Source organism: Ruditapes philippinarum, unplaced genomic scaffold (genome assembly GCF_026571515.1).
Source record: "Ruditapes philippinarum isolate M1 unplaced genomic scaffold, ASM2657151v2 ctg554_1_1_1_1, whole genome shotgun sequence".
Taxonomy (NCBI): Eukaryota; Metazoa; Mollusca; class Bivalvia; order Venerida; family Veneridae; genus Ruditapes; species Ruditapes philippinarum.
Window position 1 is genome coordinate 304,348 of NW_026864532.1, and position 22,195 is coordinate 326,542.

At 30.9% G+C, this 22,195-nt stretch overlaps 1 protein-coding gene across 4 annotated transcripts in view; it reads right to left on the reverse strand.

The window, feature by feature from the left end:
• The window catches only part of LOC132725965 (sal-like protein 1), a 91,916-nt gene that overhangs the window by 58,337 nt on the left and 11,384 nt on the right, over positions 1-22,195 (reverse strand). For all 4 annotated transcript variants that reach the window (XM_060711194.1, XM_060711193.1, XM_060711196.1 and 1 more), the window contains exon 2: positions 12,357-12,464. In XM_060711194.1, the coding sequence (XP_060567177.1) occupies positions 12,357-12,464 (108 nt within the window). The remainder of the gene's footprint in view (positions 1-12,356; positions 12,465-22,195) is intronic.

Sequence of the window (22,195 nt, forward strand, 5' to 3'; positions counted from 1 at the left end):
GTTTTTCTCATTTTTTAAGCAAACTTTTGTCTTAAGTTTCAAACCAATTCATGAACAATTGACTCTTTTTTAATACCGTAATGTTCAAGTTTAAGTTTATGTTCAAATCTGATTGCTGTTTTTTTTCTTATATTTTCAAAATTAAACTTTTCTATACCATTTTCTTAATATATAAATTGCCTTTTCATAAGCTGAAAATGATATCACTCAAAAATTTCCTCATAAATACATTGCATGCCAGCCGTGGACGATCGAGGGTTGATGGTTTTAGATATCATAGATAAATGATATCACCAATCATAATATCCCTATTGCATGATTATTTATAATTATATATTGAAACATTTTTTCTTTCATTCATTCCTAATGACTAAAGCCAATATTTTATGTCATTTCAATGAAATGCATTTTCATTTTTTTCCACGATCAAAAGTCGTCAGTGGTTTCTGCGGCAATGAATAACGACGTCTTTGTTAAACCATTAGTGCGATCCCCTGATGCCACGATTGACCTTTTTTGACGGTTATCATCATATTCATATCAAATAAAAATATCATATCACATAGACATTGACAATATTTCAATTCATTCCCCGTGCATAATAAGAAATGGAAACATTGAATCTCAGGGTGAAGAATGCCTTTAACATTAGGGTTTTCTTTACAGCTATTCATTCGTGTTTTTTTCTTCACTGTTCGTTTATGATTTTGTATATTTTCGGTCTGTATTTTTAAAATGTTTCAATTTTCTGAATAGATTCATTAAGGTAGATGTATTTAAGAAATAAAAGATCATTGATAAGGTAAATGATATGAGTGAATGTCAAGCAAGTCTTTATGTACCACCTGACAAAATGTTAAAACTTCGCAATCTTTAGAGAAACCATCTATAAACTTTTGTTTGCCATCAATTTCAGGCATTAACTACAGGGTGTTTTTTTCCATACATCTGTTTAACTGCATCATGTATGAATAAATAAATATATACAAACAAAATCAGAATAAGTTAAAGAAGAGATCTTAAAAAAACTTCCGCAGACTTGTACAACATGTGAGAGTGGAATTACCTGCCAGTGGGGTTATGATATACTTATTAATAAGGTGGCATTATCTCTAGTATTAACAGGAACTTGGAACACACCAAATAAATCAGATAAGTAGGATATTAATAAAGTCTTGTAAATATATCACATGGCAGTGAAATGACAGAAAATCTGCAGAAAAAGTGTTTTTATCAGTTCCTTATCTTTTCAATTGTCTATCCGCAGTACTGGCTGGCCCTAAAATTGATTGGATTTGATCAGAAGCAACAAAACCATGGAGTTATCATTCTTGTTAAGTGTTAGCAGTCAGAAAGATTATTATGATAAATATTCCAAAATCTGATACTCAAATATGATTATAGATAGAAAATTTTGTGATAATCTGTATTTTGAGAATTTCCAGACTGGTTCTGAAAAATTTTGGCAGACTGGTTCCACTCAAGAGAAAAATAATCTCTAACCCCATGTAAAATAATCTCTAACCCTGCACCATATCTGCCTGTGATCTAGCTGTGAAGATCACACTTATGACAAATTGTTATATTAGTTTTTAACACCAGTTTAAATGGTTTTCTCTGTTGGGTGTCCCAAGTTTCTCAATGAAATGCCTTCCATGGTTATATTACAGAATTCTTGACAGACAATCTATAACAGGCATGGAATACTAAGACAGTTTTTATCAAAATTTCCAGGTTCCTGACAATGTTGCAAATTATCCCACAGGCATTTGAACTTTACAGCCAATTCTTTCACATGGACCAGAAACTTTTTTGATTATTTGTGATTCTATAGGGGCTGGTAGTTTTTACAGAATTTCAGTCAGTTGCGCACTTTTGTAGGAATTTTTCATCAAGAGATGTATATATTTTTTTGTATTTCTTACGAAATTTGTATCAGATATCTTTTGATCATTACTTAAAGTTAAGAAACAAACAAATATAGATGAAAATGATCATTTGTCGATAAAAATGTGTAACAGCTACCTCTCCTCTGTAAAAATGCTGAGTCATCAAAAATACAAAAAAAAAAGTCTTAAGTCTCAGATATTATCCAATTCTTATCTAACAAAAATTTGCTTCCATTAAATCATATAAAGCTGCATCTTTTTCATAACAATCTTGTCAGATTTATCTATCTTGTGTTTCATCATCCTCAATCAGTAACAAAAATCTGCACAGCCGCTAACAAGCTCAATCCGAGACGGAAATTTTTAATGCGTCAGTGAAAAACACTCAAACTAAATTTCAATTCATAATTTATCTGTCTTCTTCCGCAGTAAGATATTTATCAAAATTTTGAACATATGTAAGCCATTCTACAAAGATATTTTTCCTAGATATTCTGCTATTTAGCGGAATAGATGGCGGAATCGCAATTTGAAAGTATCGTAAGGACCACCCAAATAATTATATGGATTATCATTATTAATTGCTGAGTTTGGGGTGGATGAATCTTTTCTTGTGTAAACATCCTAAACATCAACATTATTTTATCAAACATTTCACAAGAAAATTTTGCACCTTTTATCAGTGGTAATCGTGAGTCATGTAATATTTAAAATATACCCCTATGATACAGTAAGAATAATGAAACAACTTTCCCTTTAATTTTTCCCCCTCTCTATATTATCATAATACGGTAACAATTTTTATCAACAATACTTTTAACTTGAGTCAAGCTTCAGGTCAAATGGTTTGAAATTTTAACTTAAAGAGGCTTCAACCTTTTTAAACCAGTTTTTCAATAAAATTTAAGTATGAAATGGTATATATACTTTTGTCCTTTTAAATAATTCTTTTAAGAGTAAATCTAGTAAAAATAAGACTTCCTCTCTTAAACTTAAATTAATTACAATGTACTGAAATTTTAAATGACAATTAAGGTGTAGAATTAAATTTTCCAATCATTGATTTTTCCAGATACAGTCGTATCTCACTTTAACAGATGCCAAATGACAAAAATTTTATGAAGTTAAACTGATGTCACACAAATCATCAACTTACCTTATGACAATGCAAACTTTTTTTTATTTCATGGAAGCGAAACAAATTACACAAATCATTCTCCTTTTAAAATATTCAATTCTTCAAACTTAAAATTTTATTTCCAGGCATTTCAAATTGAATATATTCATACTAGTTGAAATATAAGCGAGGAAGCTCTATTTTTTTTTCACCTTCGTAATTTACACTTAGCGCTGGCATCAATTTTAAATCTGATTAAATGCAAAATTTTATCAGGGAAATTAAAACCAGAAAATATGTAACACATAATCTTGAGACTATGAAAATTGTCAGCTTTTAAGACTGATTTACAACATAATTTTCTGGGTCATTTAAAATAATTCTCAAAATATCTACTTTAGATCTCCTATCTATTTACTATTCAAAACTTTTGTTTTTTCCCATGAAATTGTTTTTAGTGGCCACCCAGTTTTTTTTTCATACTCCTTGTACAAATTAGTAAAGAATAGCTGAAAATCAAGCTCAGTTTAACTGAAACTTAATGCCCATATTTCATCTTAAAGTGACATTGAGAATTCACAATAAAGGCATGTATCAATTATTAAAAAGAAAATAATGTGATATCTTCAAACTCAAGGCGATTTCTTCCCTACAGGAGGAATTCTCATGGAGATTGAAAACTAACATGAAATCACAAGGGAATTTCAACGTCCACAATGACTCTAATTTCATCTTTTCAGAGCCTGACTGAAAAATCAACTTCCTTCCCTAATAAATACTTCAAAAAAATAGATGTCAGGTCATTTTTTCCACACATCTACTTTATTTTCTGTCATTTTTTTCTTGATCGCCCATGTCATTGTATTGTATCGAGTGATCTCGGCCCTTGAAGGGATTTTAGACAGCTATATTATAATTGACGGCCATTTAAAAAAATAAATCTGAAATATGAGTGGTCACTTGATATGTCATATTAAAAGCAAATATATGCTCTCAAAATATGCAAAAAACCCATCATCTTTAGCCAGTGATGGACAGATGCCATAAAACAAACAACAGGAGCAGAAATTATAGCCAGGAAAAGACCTTTGAAACATTCATTAACACAGAGTAATAATGTGGTGCTTTGGTGCTTCAGAAAATAAGTTTTAACAAAATATCAAAAACAAAAATCATTGTTAAAACTTATCAACAAAACTTCATTTTCCTTCAGAAGATAAAGACACATAGCATACCGACTAAGAAAAAACCAGTCAAAACCTTCGCACAGGTATAACTGAAAATCTTTCATAAATTTCTGTATCTTTCATAAAAAAAAGCCCCCAACTTTTGATTCACACATAGACATCTTTATCAACCAATCATTGACCCATATTCCTCATTAAAATTTTCTCAGACAAAAATCAGCAACAGTATCAAGACTGAATGACCCACAACAACACTGATGCCAGTTTGGTGCAGTTAAAATTCAGTGAACTTAAAAACCTGCTATTTTTTCCCCTTATTTTACTTTTCCTTCTTATATTTTTCATCATATTATGATTTGGATATCAAAAATTACATAAAAAACTATGTTATAAACTGACAATGCAAAAATTCACTTTCAAACTGTAACCACAAAGCTGAACCAACCACATAATTTGTTATCTTTTACAGTCAAATTATGTTTTCCTTAATTTAATTCCCTGCCTGGCTGATATGGTGTGGTCCTGCAACTGATGTCTGTGCAATAAGTAAAACAGAAGCCTGAAACCAGGAAACCACTCTCAGTGTCATCTTGCCAGGAACCAGTAGTTAGACACAGAAAAAAGATCAACTTCATCAGAAGGTTTGTCAGAAGTCAGTTCCATCAGCTACCTACATGTACCTGCGTGCACAGATGTATGGACAAAAATATGACCAAGATTGCTTTTTTATAGAGTTAAGAATCTTTAACAATTAATGAATTCAAACAAACAAACAAAAAACAACTGATGTATGATGAAAACTATATTTTATTCACCAGTTTTTGTAAGAAAAAAATATGATCCTTTTGGCTTTTGATGCAATAGCCTTGAGCTATGGGAATCTATAGTCTACATATAAGATTTAACTTTAAGGCCCCACAACAAGATCCATTTTCACCCTATGAATGTCCTAATATTTGGAGTGCAGATTATGTTACAATATATTTTGTTAAAGTTTGTTTACAATATTTAACACCATTAATATTCTAAAATATTGTAAGCATGATATTAACAATGAACGCTGGCCAAAAGCAAACACGTTTTAAGCAAACGTCTTTTGAAAAATGTGACAAAATTTACTTTTAATTTCATACAGAATAATATTCAACGTTATGCGTTTAAATCCTATACAAAAATCCAATCGAGAATAATCTAAAATTATAGAAGGTAAACATACGCGGACAATGCTAAAATTGCCCAGCATGAGTTCCGACGTATTTATTTTATGATATCGTGCAAAATAGCAAACATTAAATGATTGCGGTAAATCATGGCTCTAGCTTGAAAATATTTACATAATAAAAATGGAAATAATATGAAAATCTATGGCTAAATTTTGATGTTTGATTAAAGAATCAGCAAATGAAATGGGGGGATCATATTTGCATGCATCGAGGAAAATGATCAGATCATCCGAGAGATATACTATAGAAGAATGCCATCATTAAAATTCAAAGCATTACTATAATTTTCTTTTTAAGATTATTCATTCATTGTTTGTAATATAATGCATAAAATTTGCATTCGTTTAATCCTTTTTTTATTTATTTTTTTGATTGGCTTTGTGGAAAAAAAAGAGAACGTTAAATAATTATCATAAGCACAAACACTTGAAAGCTTTGTCTTAAAGATCTGTACGCATTTTAATTTTAAACAGGTTGATATAAACTTCAATAAAGTAAAAATAAAAGTTTTATGTTGATTTCTTAAAATATTATTTAAAATCATACCTTTGAAACAGATGACTTTTATATCAAATATGCATTTGAAGACTGTTAAATGTCATTATACCTTAAAGATCATAACTAACATTGTTTTTCAAGACATTTCGCTAAGTGTTTAGTATATATGTGTTAATAGCCCCTTTTTCATTATAGTGCATTATTTATTATTTCAATAAGGTATGACAACAACAATTTCTATTCATTTCTTATTAATAAGAAAATGTAAAAATATTGTCAATTGGGTCAGACCTCTTTTGATATGAAAAGGTATGTAAATTATACACTGATTACCTTCTGAATGGAAAAGCCGCCAAAACGGCCAGCAGGGTTTCACACCTGAACGTTGTACGTACAATGCCGACTTATACAGTCACCTTATCACGTTGTTGTAAGAATATTTATAATGATTAGCCAAAAGATATAATAGTTCTATACTAGTTTATACAACCATTATCACCTATTCTTATACAAAAGAATTTGTACTTTTACCATAACAATGATGTCATATATACATGACATTTTTATACCAATTACTAGATATAAAAAAAATTTATTTACACTTATATAAATGTCATTTTTTATATATATATACAATTAAAAGCTGAGATAGATTGCTTTTTCAATTACAAAATTTTATTCAATTCTATTAAAGTATCATATGATTTTTATTGCTGAACTATTTATCTTCTCACTCAAAAGACTTCTACAGGAAAGTTCAGATGACACGGACTGGGTACAGATCAACTTCGTGAACTGAATGTTACATTACAAAACTTTGCTTTGGTCAGCTAGACAAAACAAAACAAAATAAATTTTATAACAGTGATAACTGCTGACCAGTAAGCAAAGAGGATATAGTCTGGTCTGTAACAGTGACAATTGCTGACCAGTATGCCAATAGGATAGAGTCTGGTCCGAGTCGGATAGCTTCTAAATTCATATGATATGGTTTTGGAAATTCCCAAAACTACACATTATGTACAGTTCTATATAAACCCTTTCTACGCTAAGTGTCTCAATAGATTTGTCCATCTTTCAAATTGGATGGAGTAAACCAGCTATCATTTTAAGTGAAAAAATTCAAAATATGCATTGACTGAATAGCAAACAGTGCAGACCATGATCAGACCGCATGGAATTGCTAGCTGATCGCGGTCTGTACTGGTTACATGGAAATATTCTGTCGCTGCCAGCAGGCTAACAGTTAAACTCTTCATTTATCATAAACAAAAATAAGGTGACTTGCATCATTTGTCCTAAATGCTCGAGTCAGATATTTAGGATTGAAAACTTTTTTCATGGATGTTGTTCTATTTTTCAATTTTTCATGTTAATATTCAATTTTTCATGCAAATATTCAATTTTTCATGTAAGTATTAAACATGTATGCATTTATAATTTATGATATAAGACATTCATTAAAGACTATGTGCTTTTGAAACCATCTCTTTGGCAACAATGTCAACAATAAAAGAATTTCATCCAGTCATTACTGTCACTTTATTTCTCTATTTGGAAAGAAGATTCAGTTTTAATTCATAAATCTATCCAATTTCAATTTAATGTTCCCATATTTTTTTCTGTTTACACAGGTGGGGGGCTTTTATATAAAAACGTTTTCAAACTAATTTGTGGCCGAAAACCGCCCAATGGTCATTCAGTCTTCACACAAAACTTAAATTATATACAACAATAATGTAATGACAATATAAAAGTGGCAATTTTTTTTCATAACAATTCTATCATATTATCAATACACAGAGGAAAAAAAATGAAAAAAACCCCAATTAGCCGATTCGACTGTTCCGCCTGTCCGTCGAACAATGGACACATATGAAGCTATTATCAAAACCTTTGTTAAGGTCAGAAAAATAAAAATATAAGTATGTGGTTTAACAAGTTGCCATCAATTTTTTGGACTTAAAAAGGATTAAAATCATCAAATTATTTATAAAAGAAATTTATATAATTGCATAATATCCTAAATCATAGTCTATCCCTCTTTTTAAAGTTGGACAATAAAATGGACAATTAGATATATAAATTTCAACATCGTAAAATTCATTCGCTTTTATGTTTTAAGCTCCCTTAAATCTTGCGTATTGAAAACTTATATTTAACTCTTCTTAATAATGACCTATAAAATTTTTAACAATTATTCATCAGCAATTTGATTGGTCAATCATCATTTTAACAAAATTATCAGTATAAATCACTGATTATTTTCTATAAATGTCTGAAAATACCAGCAAGAAATGGTGCTTTAAATACTTTTAAACATAGAACCCCCCCACCCCAAAAAAAAAAAAAAAAAATCAACATCATTTATATGAAAATCCTAATTCAAATTCATACTTATCTGCCTTAAGGCCTTAAGGTATTTTTTCATTATATTATAACAAAACTGATATCTGATATGAAAACTATAACAACCTGAAATTATTACATATCTTAAATACATGACTCAGTCAAACACCCTTTGATGTTTAAAAACAAGGTATCATCTTCTACCCAATTCTTTAGGAGATGAGGGCTTATTCAAGGAAGCGTATTTATGTTTATATCTTAAAGGGAATTACGATATAACTCCACTGCGCTTTTGTGATTCTCTATATTATTTATATGAATAAGATTTTATTAAAAGACATAAACACTTGTAAATTGTTTCATGTTTAAACCCAAGAAAATCCGAAAATTTAACGCCTTTTAAAGCTGAAATCTTGAATGGCGTCTGGTTTTAACCTCCGTCAGTCTGCTTTACGATTGAGCAAGATAAGGGGAAGGGCCATTTTTCTAAATATGCACATTTAAGGTGATAATTCTATCAATAAATTTCACTAAATATAAAATCACCGACATATATTATAATAAGCGATACATATATCATTCCAAATCAAATATCCCCTATCTTTAAAACTATTATATTTAATCGTTACTTATTCAGGTGAGTCGAGAACCTGTCAGAATCGCACTATACATCAAAAATTTTCTACCGGTGGTCCGTACTTTGAAAAAAATTAAATATATCAGTTCTTTTGTACGTATGACAAGTTTGAAAATATATTTTCAAAGCTATGATATTTTCTTTGCATGCCTCAGACATAGCGTTTACGTGGGGCTTGGTTACTTAGGTATCTCACAAGTGTTCGAAACGAGGGACCCAAAATTATAACAAAAGATCTTACAATGAAATATTTCTAAATGCTGACAGCTGTATATAAATTACGCTTTGATTTGATTTGATTTTTCAAGTTTTCGCATAAATATTTCTACATAATTTATCAGTAACAATACGAGTCGAGTGAATCATGCAAGAGATTTTGGGAAGTATTTAAAATGGTCAAATACCTGAAAAATGAATTAATCACTTAACGGCTGCAATTTATCAAACTTGAAATAATATTTAATTAATTTATCGTAACCTATTGTCAACTGTACATTTATTGTTCACCCTGGATGGCTAAATGATAAGTAAGGTAAAATTCCTTTGATATTTTAGATGTCCTTTTATCATAGTTTCACCTTATGACTCATACCAAATATAAAGAAAATATATAGAAACAACTTTTTAACTAATATTAATTTTCTTATAGGAAACATAAACAAATAGTATCGAGGGTTTCATCCTATTTTAATATATGCCAAACAAACCATTCTGGTAATTTAAAGTTAAGTTGCCCTTATCTTAATCTTGTGCATTTGATTGATTGAGCTACACAAACAACATTTAGATCATCAATTGGTCACTTTTAATATAGGGCTTTATTTTGGTGTAGAAAGGCCCAGAATGATCCTCCTTCAAATATATTTCCAGCACAAACTTGCATTGTGGCTAAAACCACTGTTACCAGTTTCCAATAAGCCACTTTAATGGATAACTTCCTCACATGGAGTATTTTAAAGTTCAGGTCAAGAATTTGCATCTGCACGGCACGGCTGTGATGGTTGATTTTTAACCATTTGACCTAAGGAACCAACTTGATGATGCTAAATGACCATCAACTTTCGATCCTAATTAAAAACTTTTTCTTTTCTTTGTACACCAATCAAAATTTGCATCCGCAAGGCTGTGATGGTCAAGTGATTTTAACCATCTGACCTGAGAAACCAATTTGATGATGTTCAATGACAATCAACAGTCGTAATAGGGAACTTATAGTGCACAACTGTCCTAATAGGGTACATATATACAGGTTTTACAGTAATACTTTCCTTATGAAAGATATCTTCTATCTTAATTGGATTATTAATAACCCCAGTATAAAAATTACAACTCACTAATGTAAATTACATCAAAATATCAAATAACATTTCCTAATTTATCAACTAATTAATGTCCATTAATATACAAACATGACAAATTATACAATCTTAACAAATAAAGATAATATACAGAAATTTTATAGCCTTGCCACTCAAAAAGAATGGCCCCATCTTTCACTTGATTTCATTCTTTATCTTCAATATTATTATTGCCGTGAGGAATATTTATCATTTTATTTAATAAATGCCATTTATATATAATTAAGACATAAATTCAGGGAAAGTGTCTACTTTATTTACAGCCAGGTTCCTATTACTTAGGAAATTTCCTCCCTTGTGATAACTCACTTTTATATTGCATGTTATAATTTTCTGCACATTTGTTCAATATCAGAAAATCATCTGGTGAATTAATATTTAATAAATCTCATCTCTTAATTAAACTAACTATTATAACGCCAATAAACCTTCCTTTTAGATTAGAAAAAAACTCACACAGTGATATGATATTTTCACATAATCGACTCATAAAATATTCTCTTTATATTAAATTCATCAAGCAATATGCGAGTTATCAAATATGAGAATATCATATTTTTTTATCTCGGAAAACCTCGTAAAATATATTTCAATATCAAGTGAGTATAATTAAAACTCGGAAAGTCACTGTATTATTTAATTATTTCTGAGAACTTTTTGCAGAATTTTTCTTCTGATACCGTAATCACTCTAGATTTGCACCTACCATAAATAGAACGATTTTAATAACTTTCCACATATGACGATAAGAATTCAAATGTAAGTGATATATTTATCAATCATTCAAGCTAATGAGTTTTTTTAACTTTCAGTATATCATATTAAAATTTAGCCAGAAGAGATTTTATTTAATCGCGGTTTTCGAGATTCTGAACGGCACATTGCGACATGCTCAGCAACACAGGATGTGATGAGTCAATGTTTCCCTATGCCCCCTGGGTAATTCTTATTATGCACACATAAATAATGAGTAAAATATCTTTTTTACTGTTACATGTCATATAGTGGTTACTTTCTTTAAAGAAGCTGTTATACCTTACCTTCCATATATTTCATAAACTTATATTAAATATTTTGACAAGTGATTAAACTGTTCATTAGTATTTTACAATCTGTGTCAAAGACATTTTCAACAAGCTTTTTATTGGAACACTTTTGATCAAACAAACAAAAACAAAGTCTGAAATCAAAGCACACTTCTAAGATTGACAAATATGGTGGACAGTATCAGCTTTAGCATATTACTTAGATGAAATGTATTTTTGATGTGGCTCTAGCTGCAAATATGCAAAAGATAACGTATCAGCAGCCTTGACCTTATAGTTGCTAATAACACCAAATCAGCAGAATTTACTTCACATTTGTCAATGACAAAATGTTGCATCCTTGACCTTATAATAGCTGCTAAGTATGATATATCAACAGTCTTGATCTTCAAATTGCATGTGACAGCATATCATCAGCCTTGACCTTACAGTTGCCAGTGACAACACATCATCAGCCTTGACCTTACAGTTGCCAGTGACAATACATCAATCTCTGTTGCCAGTGACAACATATCAACTGCCTTGACCTTACAGTTGCATGTGACAATACATCATCAACCTTGACCTTACAGTTGCCAGTGACAACATATCAACTGCCTTGACCTTACAGTTGCCAGTGACAATACATCATCAGCCTTGACCTTACAGTTGCCAGTGACAATACATCATCAGCCTTGACCTTACAGTTGCCAGTGACAATACATCATCAGCCTTGACCTTACAGTTTTCATTGACAACACATCATCAGCCTTGACCTTAGTTGCCAGTGACAATACATCAATCTATGTTGCCAGTGAAAACATATTAACTGCCTTGACATTACAGTTGCCAGTAACAACACTTATCAACAGTTTGACCCTACAGTTGCTAATGACAACAGTATCAACAGCCTTGGCCTTACAGTTGCCAGTGACAACACATCAACAGCCTTGACCTTACTGATGACAGGTAACAACATATCAACAGACTTGACCTTACAGAGGTCAAGGTCAGTAGCATCATACTGGGTTATAATATATTAATACAATGAGTTTTGTCATGTCATGACATACCTTGAGGGCTGTGTCTGTTCATGTGTATATCTTCACCATTCTCCACTATATCATCTGGTGTATCAAGATTTTCTGTGCTTTCAACAGTTTCTTCTGGGAATACAGGAACTATAAATATATAATAATAAATAATCTATTAACAACAGATTATATACCTTTGATGCTGTACCATAATGAACAAACAAGAAACAGCAATGTTCTCTTAAAACTATGAACTGTGTAACAATTGTTGGTATTTATTCTTAACAGTACAAAACAGAATGGATTGTCAAATTTTTGATGCCCAATTTAAAACTTCCCATAATCCCTGATATCATCAATGGACAGTACGACAAGTCCACTAGATTACTACACTAGGGTAAATGTTTAACAACTCCTTCATAGTGATTATATTATCATTAGATATTTTGAGAAAAAGAATATTAATTTCAAAAATGCTAAAAACTTAAATACTTAATGCCTTGCTGATTTTTACAATTCAAGTAACCAAATATATTTTTTTTTAATGATAACTGTCTGTAAAATAAATTTATTAATATGCCCGCAGTGATAACTGTAATCACGGGGTTGCATGTTATTCTATAATTGAAAACTTCAAAATATTATTGACACAAAAATCTCTGTATTTGTGTTAAATCGGTTGAGAAATATCAAATATGACAACCGTGAAATATGAAAGATAGAAAGAAGTCGTAGGTTAAACTGTGTATCTTTTATGTAAACCATTTGATGTAAGCTTGATTAGCTGTATGAATATGTTTTTAAATGATAGATACCCTAGCGAAAAAGAAATCATGTTATATGATTAAACATGATAAGATGTGTACAAACATGTTTTTTTCTTCATTGACCATGTTAGTCAATCATGTCTTATAAACATGTTTGACCATCAAACATGATTGTGGATGAAAATTACAATTTGTTCAATAAAACATCTGTATTTATTTCAACTAATATTATAATGACTTTCAGGGAGAGGTAAAAATCATAAACATTGTTTTTTTTTCTGCAAACAATCTTACAAGAAATCAACATATTCAATCATGAATAAACATGATAAATTTATAAAAAAAAAAAATCAAACAAATCTCTCTTTTTTCTTGTTACTTTCATCAAATCAGTTATTCTTTTGGATAAAAAAGTAGCCATACATTTCAACTTTGTGTAAAAATAGCCTTAAACGCTTTAATAATTACTGACACATTGACCAATTTATTACTAAGAGAATAACATAGTCATACCATGATCAAACATGACTGAACATGATAAATTCCAAGTCAATATTTTTTTAACAAATAAGCATTTTTTAAATTACATCTTACAACAGGATTTTACTTTCTGTGAAAAACACTGATAAAAAGAATAGTTTCAGTTGTTTTGTTTTACAATTTTTTTTATAGGAAAGCAAACATGTTTAAACATGACTGAAATTTTGAATATAACAAAATTTTTAGACAGCTCAGAGCATGATTCATCATTCAGCATCTCCTTGGGTTAATAATCCTAGAATCCATCTGCCAGGTCACAAATGGAGGTTAAACATATTGGCCCCCATTTTCAACAGTTTTTTACAGCATTTATCGGAATACAAGATAAGATTTGATATAAAGCATCAAAGGGCACTGGGAAGAAGTAAATGTAGCAAAATTAATTAAAATGGTAAATTAAGGTGGGATCTTAATTTCAGAAGCCGGGGATTATGTACCAAAATATGAGGCATAAATTGATAGTGGGATATATTACTTTTTAAAACTGTAGCCATAAAAGCTAAATTACTAGGTAAGCTTAAAAGTTTAGGTACAAAAATCACATGCAATTATGTTCCTACCAGTTACAAAATATACATGTACATGTACAACAGACAAAAAAAAAATATTCCATACAGGACGCTGTTTGGCGCAAGTAAAAAAAAAACTCAGGTTAAAAATTACCAATTTTTTCATATGAAGGTTCTGGTTGCAAAGCAGAGCTCAAACTCGCCATCCACCATTTTTGGCAGACAAGAGTTACTGAAAATACTACTTAAACTTTGAAAAAATTTATCAAAAACAAAGGATAAATATCTTGGAATAGTAAAAATATTTTCATGAAATTGAAACACCTATGAAAAGAATCTGAATTTTATCTTTGTATGCCCGAAATCATACTTTTTAGTTAACATATCAGATTTAGTATCTATTATGAAAAGACAGATTTGAAGAAGTGACCCGTAAATCAAACTACCGACAAGGGATTGTGCCTATAATATTTAACACTAAATGTCACATTAAAAGTTGTATTTTGTAATATTAGACTTATATAAATTTACTGTCTCAAACTGCCGATTCAAATCAAATGATGCAATCTAAAATACGCAAGTCACTTGAACAAATTTGGAACACAACTAACTTAAAAAAATGTATTTTCAGTTTGAATTAACAAACACTTCTTCAATTTATTTATCTATTAGAAACAACATGAACATCCTCTTCAGTTTTTCATTCTTATCAATCATCTGAGATGGTAATCCAAACATCACAAAAAAGGATGTACTTGATTCTGTTATTGTACATATAATGTCCCCAACAGCAAACAACTTCTCATCCACAATATTTTCTATGAAATTATGATAATAGCTAATATCACACTATCCCATGGGCACAAAACAGTGGGTAACAGTTTTTCATTTGTTTGTACTTTTCGGAATAAAGAAATTTTCCTTTGTCGTAATATTCTTGTGTGTTATTCTATAACTTTTTACACTGTTCAAACCAAATCTTAGCAAGAACACAGCATTGGGTTCTTACTTTAGATGCAAAATTTCCTTTTGAATATTCCAGCGCCAGAGGGTTTTTTCATTCACCCGACATAAGTTAACCAGTTTTATTTGGGACAAACTCTTGATAGAAAATCTAAACCAACAGGGTTCGGCATCAGCATCATTTCTGTACTTTTAGTTCTGATATACAGATCTGTTAACTTGAAAGTTTATTGTTTACATCCAAATTTATGTCCGAATTACTCTTTTTTTTGTATTTTCATGGTCAGAGAAATTGTCACACCTCAATACATGTTTAAGGGAGCACTCTAACAGTTAAATTTTTCAAGTTCTTAGGCCGTAATGTCCCTACAAGCAAAATACCTCTATTTATTCTGATACAAAACTACAAAACCTGGAAAAAAAAAAACACATTTTGTTGAGAACATAATTTATATGACATAAGATTGGCAAATGCTACAAAGAAATTTATCCCATCTGCAATAGGCAGGCAAGTAAAAAAAATGGCGAATTCATTCCGTTGAAGCCCAAAAATCTAACAGTGGACGGAGCCCCAAAACAACACATTTCAATCCCTCTGGCAAAAATCAAATAATAACAAGGCTAAAGGAAATACCGTCTCTGGCTTTAGCAAACTTTCTAATACATGGCAAAATATCAACAAGTAACTGGTACTCAACCTTGTAAGATTTTTTTGGCTACCTGCTTTTTGTTTTTGTTTATGGGTTTTACGTCCACATCGACACAGTATAAAGGTCATATTGGCGAACGTTCCAGCTTTACTGGTGAGGAAAGACCTCAGGTTGCCCTTCCGTGCATTATTTTCAGGCAGCGAACGGGCACCTGAGTAGAACCACCGGAACGTTCCGTAAGCTAGCTGAATAGCCCTTCCTCACATGAAAGAATCCAAAGTCCCTGTCGGGATTCGAACCCTCAGCGGTGAGGGGCAAGTGGTTTGAAGTCAACGACCTTAACCACATCGGGCCACGGGCCGGCCCTAAAAAGTTGTCCTTATAAAATTAAATTAAAAAAAAATAAATATGATGGACACTTGTATGAAATAACAACAAAATTTTACCCTAAAAATTTAAATGTAGACAACAAATATTATCATATCTTATCTTAAAAAATTGCCAATTATTAATGAATCTAGATCAGCAAATTCAAATTTTCACAAGTTAAATTTTCTTAAAAATGTAAATGAAAGACAGTTACAGCCGGCTTATTCAAGTTATTTTATAAAAAATAAATTTATTTTTACAAAAATAATTATATATTAGGCAAACAAAGATGAACATTACTATATGTGCCTTTTATTTGGGTGTATCTATTCTGGGTATAGTCTGGGTATTTCGTGCGGGTCGATTTGTGCCGCCGGTTTACCATGTTTTCCGTAGCCAAATATCCCCATAAATACCCCTCGGAATAAATTAATTTCATTCAAGGACGGCCAATCGCCAAATATTTGCAACATTCCTTTTTTTCTCTAGGTCTTTGGGTATTTTGCCTCGCGGCGGCATTAAACTTCAGTGATGAGAATTTTTTTTTTGTTTGTTTTTTTACCGGAAGTTACAAACTAGCCGGCACTTTGTTTTCTAAAATCCTGATTCGACAATCACCAACTTGTTTTTCGACCCCAATCAGGAAGCGTTGATTCATAACCCAAGGTGCGTAATGCACACAATTGTTCATAATGCACAAAAAAAACTTTTTGTATTTAACGAAAGTCAAACGGACAAAAGCATCACCTGTTTATAAAATCAAATGGGCAATAGAGTTCTTACAGTTCTCACTCGAGATAAGAGGCAACCTATACCCCTCAGAAATCTAAACGGATTTACGCGATTCACAAAAATCCTGGAGGCTGGCTAAAATACGGAACTTACGGACTATTCCGGATGTTATTTTTAATAATAAATATACAGCTAGCAAAACGGGTTGCACAGCAACTTGCCGTGGTGTCAGAACAAAACATATTGTTATATATAATGAAACATTTACCTTCTTCAGCTTCTAAAAAAACCTCGAAATCCACCAAAAAATCGCATGTTTACAGTTTCTTCAAGTGTTATCTTTTCCTATACTTCCGGTTTAGAAAAATCACGTTACCTGTTCAGCGCCACAAACTAACCCAAAGTTTATATTTAGCAACCAATAGAATACAAGAAATACATGTGCGGTTAGTTTTAAACGAGGGAAAAATCAAAAATGGCTGAAAAATGAATGTGCTTATTTATTGGACTTTGGAGAACAACTGGTCGTTTGTCAGCACTGCCGCTGTTGATCGGGGAGGGTTAAATGCCTTGGACAAGAACATTTGCCATGTTCCAGGAGGAATGGTAATCCTGGCTATACCCATCGCAAGTAAGTTCTTCATGTGCACGCATGCTTCCGAGCACAATGACAATCTTGATAATTAAAAATAAGACTGATCTTGCTTTCAATTAAAATTCAAAAGGTCATGCCAAAATATACCTAGCAAAAATGCCAGTCTTCTGGAAAGTTATCGGTCCAGACGGCCGACCGAAAATTTGGCAACCTGTCCGGATTTTTTTAAAGGAACAATCGACCATATATCTGGAGATTTTTTGAGGAAATTATTTAAATTCTTCCACATAGCCACAAAATTTCCACTTAATAAATGAATGAAACTTAACTTAACAAAGAGATTTTAACTGTCAAATTATAAAGTTTTTTTGTCATTTATTAACATTTTTTTTTTTCGGAATAACACGAAGTCCGGATAAGTACAGAAATAAAATGATTTATTTTTGCTTGTGTAGCACACGAATTTTGTCCGTTTCTAACTTAATACAATTGAAAATACATTCTTATATTAATATGTATTGATTAATGTACCCACTTTCTTGAAATCAGCATTTAATTTCAGCACCCACTAATTTCAATTGTCACATGTTGTCGCGATCCGATATTTTGATGATAAAACATTTTTTTAATAATAATAAAAGGTTTAAAAGTATGTAGGTGAATAAAACTGAATTAGCAGAAAACATTATTCAAAGTCAGTGCTTTCTTTGGCAGGTTTGCAAAATTTGATCATCTGGAGGATGTCCTGGAGAGGTATGTTCTTCACCATCGAAGGAATTCAAAACCATAGTGCAGCTGGTAAAAAGGCCAACAAAGACAAAGTTTGATCCTGCCAAATTTAACTTAATCAGCAAGCTCGTTCAGAAACATTTTGATATCACTGACAAGGAAGTGGTCATTAAGACACAAAATGTGAAGCAGAAGTATTCCAAGTGACAATGTAAATCAAGTATTCATAATGAAAATTAACTTTTGTGCTGAAAAAAAAGAAAGAAAAGAAATAAAAAAGAATTGTGTCCAGGGTTCTGATCTAAAAAGGTGTAATTTAAGTTTTACCTCATCTGAGCGTACTCCAGATGAACTTTTGTGATTGCCTAAGTTGTCTGTTGACCTGTGCTGATGTAAAACAATGTCAGCTCTGTTACCCTTGACAGTGTGCTGGTTTAAAACAATGTCAGCTTTGTTCTTTTGGAAATGTTTGAACATGTTTGAAAATGTCAAATGACCCCTTGATTTGGATATATTAACATGTTCTACCATGTTATGGGATCTTGATTTGTATATGTTTAAACATGTTTAGATGTGTTTGGATCATATTGCCATTTAATGTGAATGTTTAAACATGTTCCATCATGTTTTGGGGACATTTTTAATCATGTTTAGATGTGTTTGAAAGTAAAGTAGTAGTTACATGATCAACCATATTAAAACATGTTCTGTGAACGTTTTCAAACATGTCCAAAGCATGATTGCTGGATAGAACAAAAACATGTCAAAATGTGATTGACCATGTTACTCTTTTTTTGATCATCAAACATGACTAATCACGATTGTTGACTGATCATGTTAGATCATGGTGCCATTTCACGTGCATGTTTAAACATGTTTAAAACATGTTCAAAACATGTTCAAACATTTCGAAATAACATGTAAGAACGTGTTTAAAACATGTTAAGACATGTTTCAATCATGAAATTTTCGCTAGGGTAGTATGTACCTGTAGCATGAAGAGTCTAACCCAAGGCTTTAATTAAGTCATTTCAGCGAAACCAGTAGTATCAACTTATATTTTTTTCTCCCTGCGCATCATATTATATGATAAATTAATAAGATGTTCGCAAACATTGTTAGTGCATTACGGGCAGTGCAAAATCTTGAACCTGAACAGGTTAAAAGTTTGAGTCTTATCTGAAAGGCGCTATAATGCCGAATGCGAAGTGTCAATATCAGACATTAAGTACGAAATACTTAATTTTAAAAAAAACTTTAATAAAGAATTTTTTATTTTTTTCAAAATATGGATTAAAGCATATGACAAGGATCTAGATCTTAAAATACTTGGTGTAATGCATATGAAAGGAAAGTGATAGCAGTATATAAGATGAAGACAAATTAGTATAATCTTGCGAACAATTTCTGCGGACAAAAAACAGTCATTGCTTGTAACAGAGGTTAAACCATTTCTTCTCCACAAACTATAATTCTCTTTTAACCCAAAGCCAAGTTTCCAATCTCATAATTCATCAATTTAAAAAATGTTTATTTCGATCTTTTTTAGTATCAGTGCACGTGATTGCACGTGATTCCTGCACTACGAATCTTGCCGATGAAAACACATTATCTGCCAGTGATAAAATCCACATTATTCATAATTTAACATAACTCATTCAAGATAAAAGGGAACACGAACACGGCAGATATCTTATAATAATCAGAAAATAAATTTAATCAAATATGAAATAAACAATATGCCCCGACCAATTTCTTTTCCATTTCGCCCTTAAACAAGAAGTACATGCTTCCAATGATATGACATTAGCCAGATATAAATAATATACTAATTGTGTTACAAAAATGCTTTTTGGTAAGGAAATTTTCAAAAATAATTCTTAGGGCTTGTGTAAACATTAATTTAGAACTGGCAGTAATTCGTAATAAATTTTACCAAGCAAAAGATGTATCTGCATAAACAATGGAAACACATGCTTTTACAAAATCCAACTTCAAGAGGCCAATACAATTGTAAAAGATATATAAGAATTTGAAATGTAACCAAAAAATATTTTTTGTTATTCTCTGTTTAAACTTGAAGAAATAAACTTTAAGAATTGACAAATGTCAGAATATTTTATTCAGTCCAGATCAGGTACATTGCTCTTGCTGTTTTGCATATGTCTGTAGAGTTGTATAATTGTTAATTTTAGAAACTGTTATTTTGTTTATGTTACACCACTTCAAAGTTGGATAGTATTCTCAAAAGAAACTGTCATCTGTGTTTGACTTATTTCAATATTTCTGGATTAATGCTTGTTTATATTGTTTTACTGGTTTTTTTTCTTGAGGGTTTTTTCTCTCTCTCTTTAAACTTGTTTTTTCTTAGGAGAAAATCTGTTCTTGCAGGAAATGTAAAGTTTCTTGTCAAATTAAACAACTGTAACTGGGACAGAGATGTTATCATAGAGTGGATAAGAACAGAAGATAATCCTTTTGATGTAGATAATAATCTAGCTTCTCAACTATATGCTCAACATTATCCTATTGTTTTATAATAGACCTGAAACCCCAATTTGGCATAATATTTTTAGAAGCCCTGCAAGTTTCTCACCTGTCATTTCACTATTGAATACTGCTAAATTTTAAATATTTTGATTTTTGAAATTCATTGCAATACCTCAAAATCAAATCAAAGATGGACTTCAAATATTTCCGCACGCAAAAAGTCTGTTTTCGGACATTTGCAAACTTTTTGTGACATAAAAATATTCACTTATACAGTCATTCATCAAAACAAAATGGCTTCAAGTTTATTTCTTGCTCAAAATTCAAAACAAATCGCCTTTGAAACTCATAACAGAGGTTTGTAACTGTATAAATTGAGATGCAGAACGAATTGAACAGTTGTTTTGCATCTTTTTTCTCTCCGTAAAAGGACAAAAAAAGCGAAAAAAGACAAATTCCGTTGATGAGGAAGATAGTTTAAGCATACATGCCTTCCAGACCCCTAATTTAATCTGTGTTCATTTTTTAACATGTGTCTTTAAATTCAGTCTTAATACGAAAGTAATGAAATTGTTGGTGATAATTAAGCATTAATTATAATAACACGATGACGATGTCAATATTATCATGATGGTCATTAAACATTTATTCTTCCAACTTGCGTAAATGAAATTAAAATGGCATCCAATCAATTCTTTGCTTGAGGACAGACTTGTCTACATCTGTTATCTTTTAATCTTATGTCTTCAAACGAATTAAACCAGATTCATTAAGACAGTGACAGAAGATGTGCTACAGTCAAACTCTGATACTATGAATGTTAACAACAGTCAAACCTCAGTTCTGTATACCATCCAAGACTCTTTATTAAGTTTGTGAAACATTTAATAGAAAACCTGTCACCAAAATTTCATTTTCCTTGTCTGAACAATTAAATAATGTTAATTAATAATTGATTGACAATTAATTAGCAATTAATTAATGATTAATGAACAATTAATGAACAATTGAATTGATAATTATCCCTTAATTATAAGGCTGTGTTAATTGTAGTTTATTAAGTGCTGTGTAAGACCATCCTTAAACATTAAGATATTAATAACAAAACATAAAACATATTCTAAAACAAAATTCCATTTTGTAGCAACTCAGGAATTAGAAAGTCAGTTCAAACAGATTTTCAAAGCTTCTAAAGCTGTTTAAATGTTAAACCAAAACTTCTTTATAATGAAATAATATATTTTATTACCCAATTATTAAAACATTTACAGCAATTTCACTATTTCATATTTCAAAATCAAAGAAAATTTCATACAGAAATTGTGCATGTTGTTGAAGCATATAATTTTCTATGATATTCAAAATAAATTGCCCAAAATATTTTCAAAAATTATAATCTTCTTTGATGTAGAAAGCAGGCCTGCCTTAAAATCAAATTCCCATACAAAGAAAGTAACAGAATTGTTTATGAAAGTTTCCCCTTGAGAAGATGTGAGCATGCATATCTGTGTAATATGTATGAAATTGCTCGAAA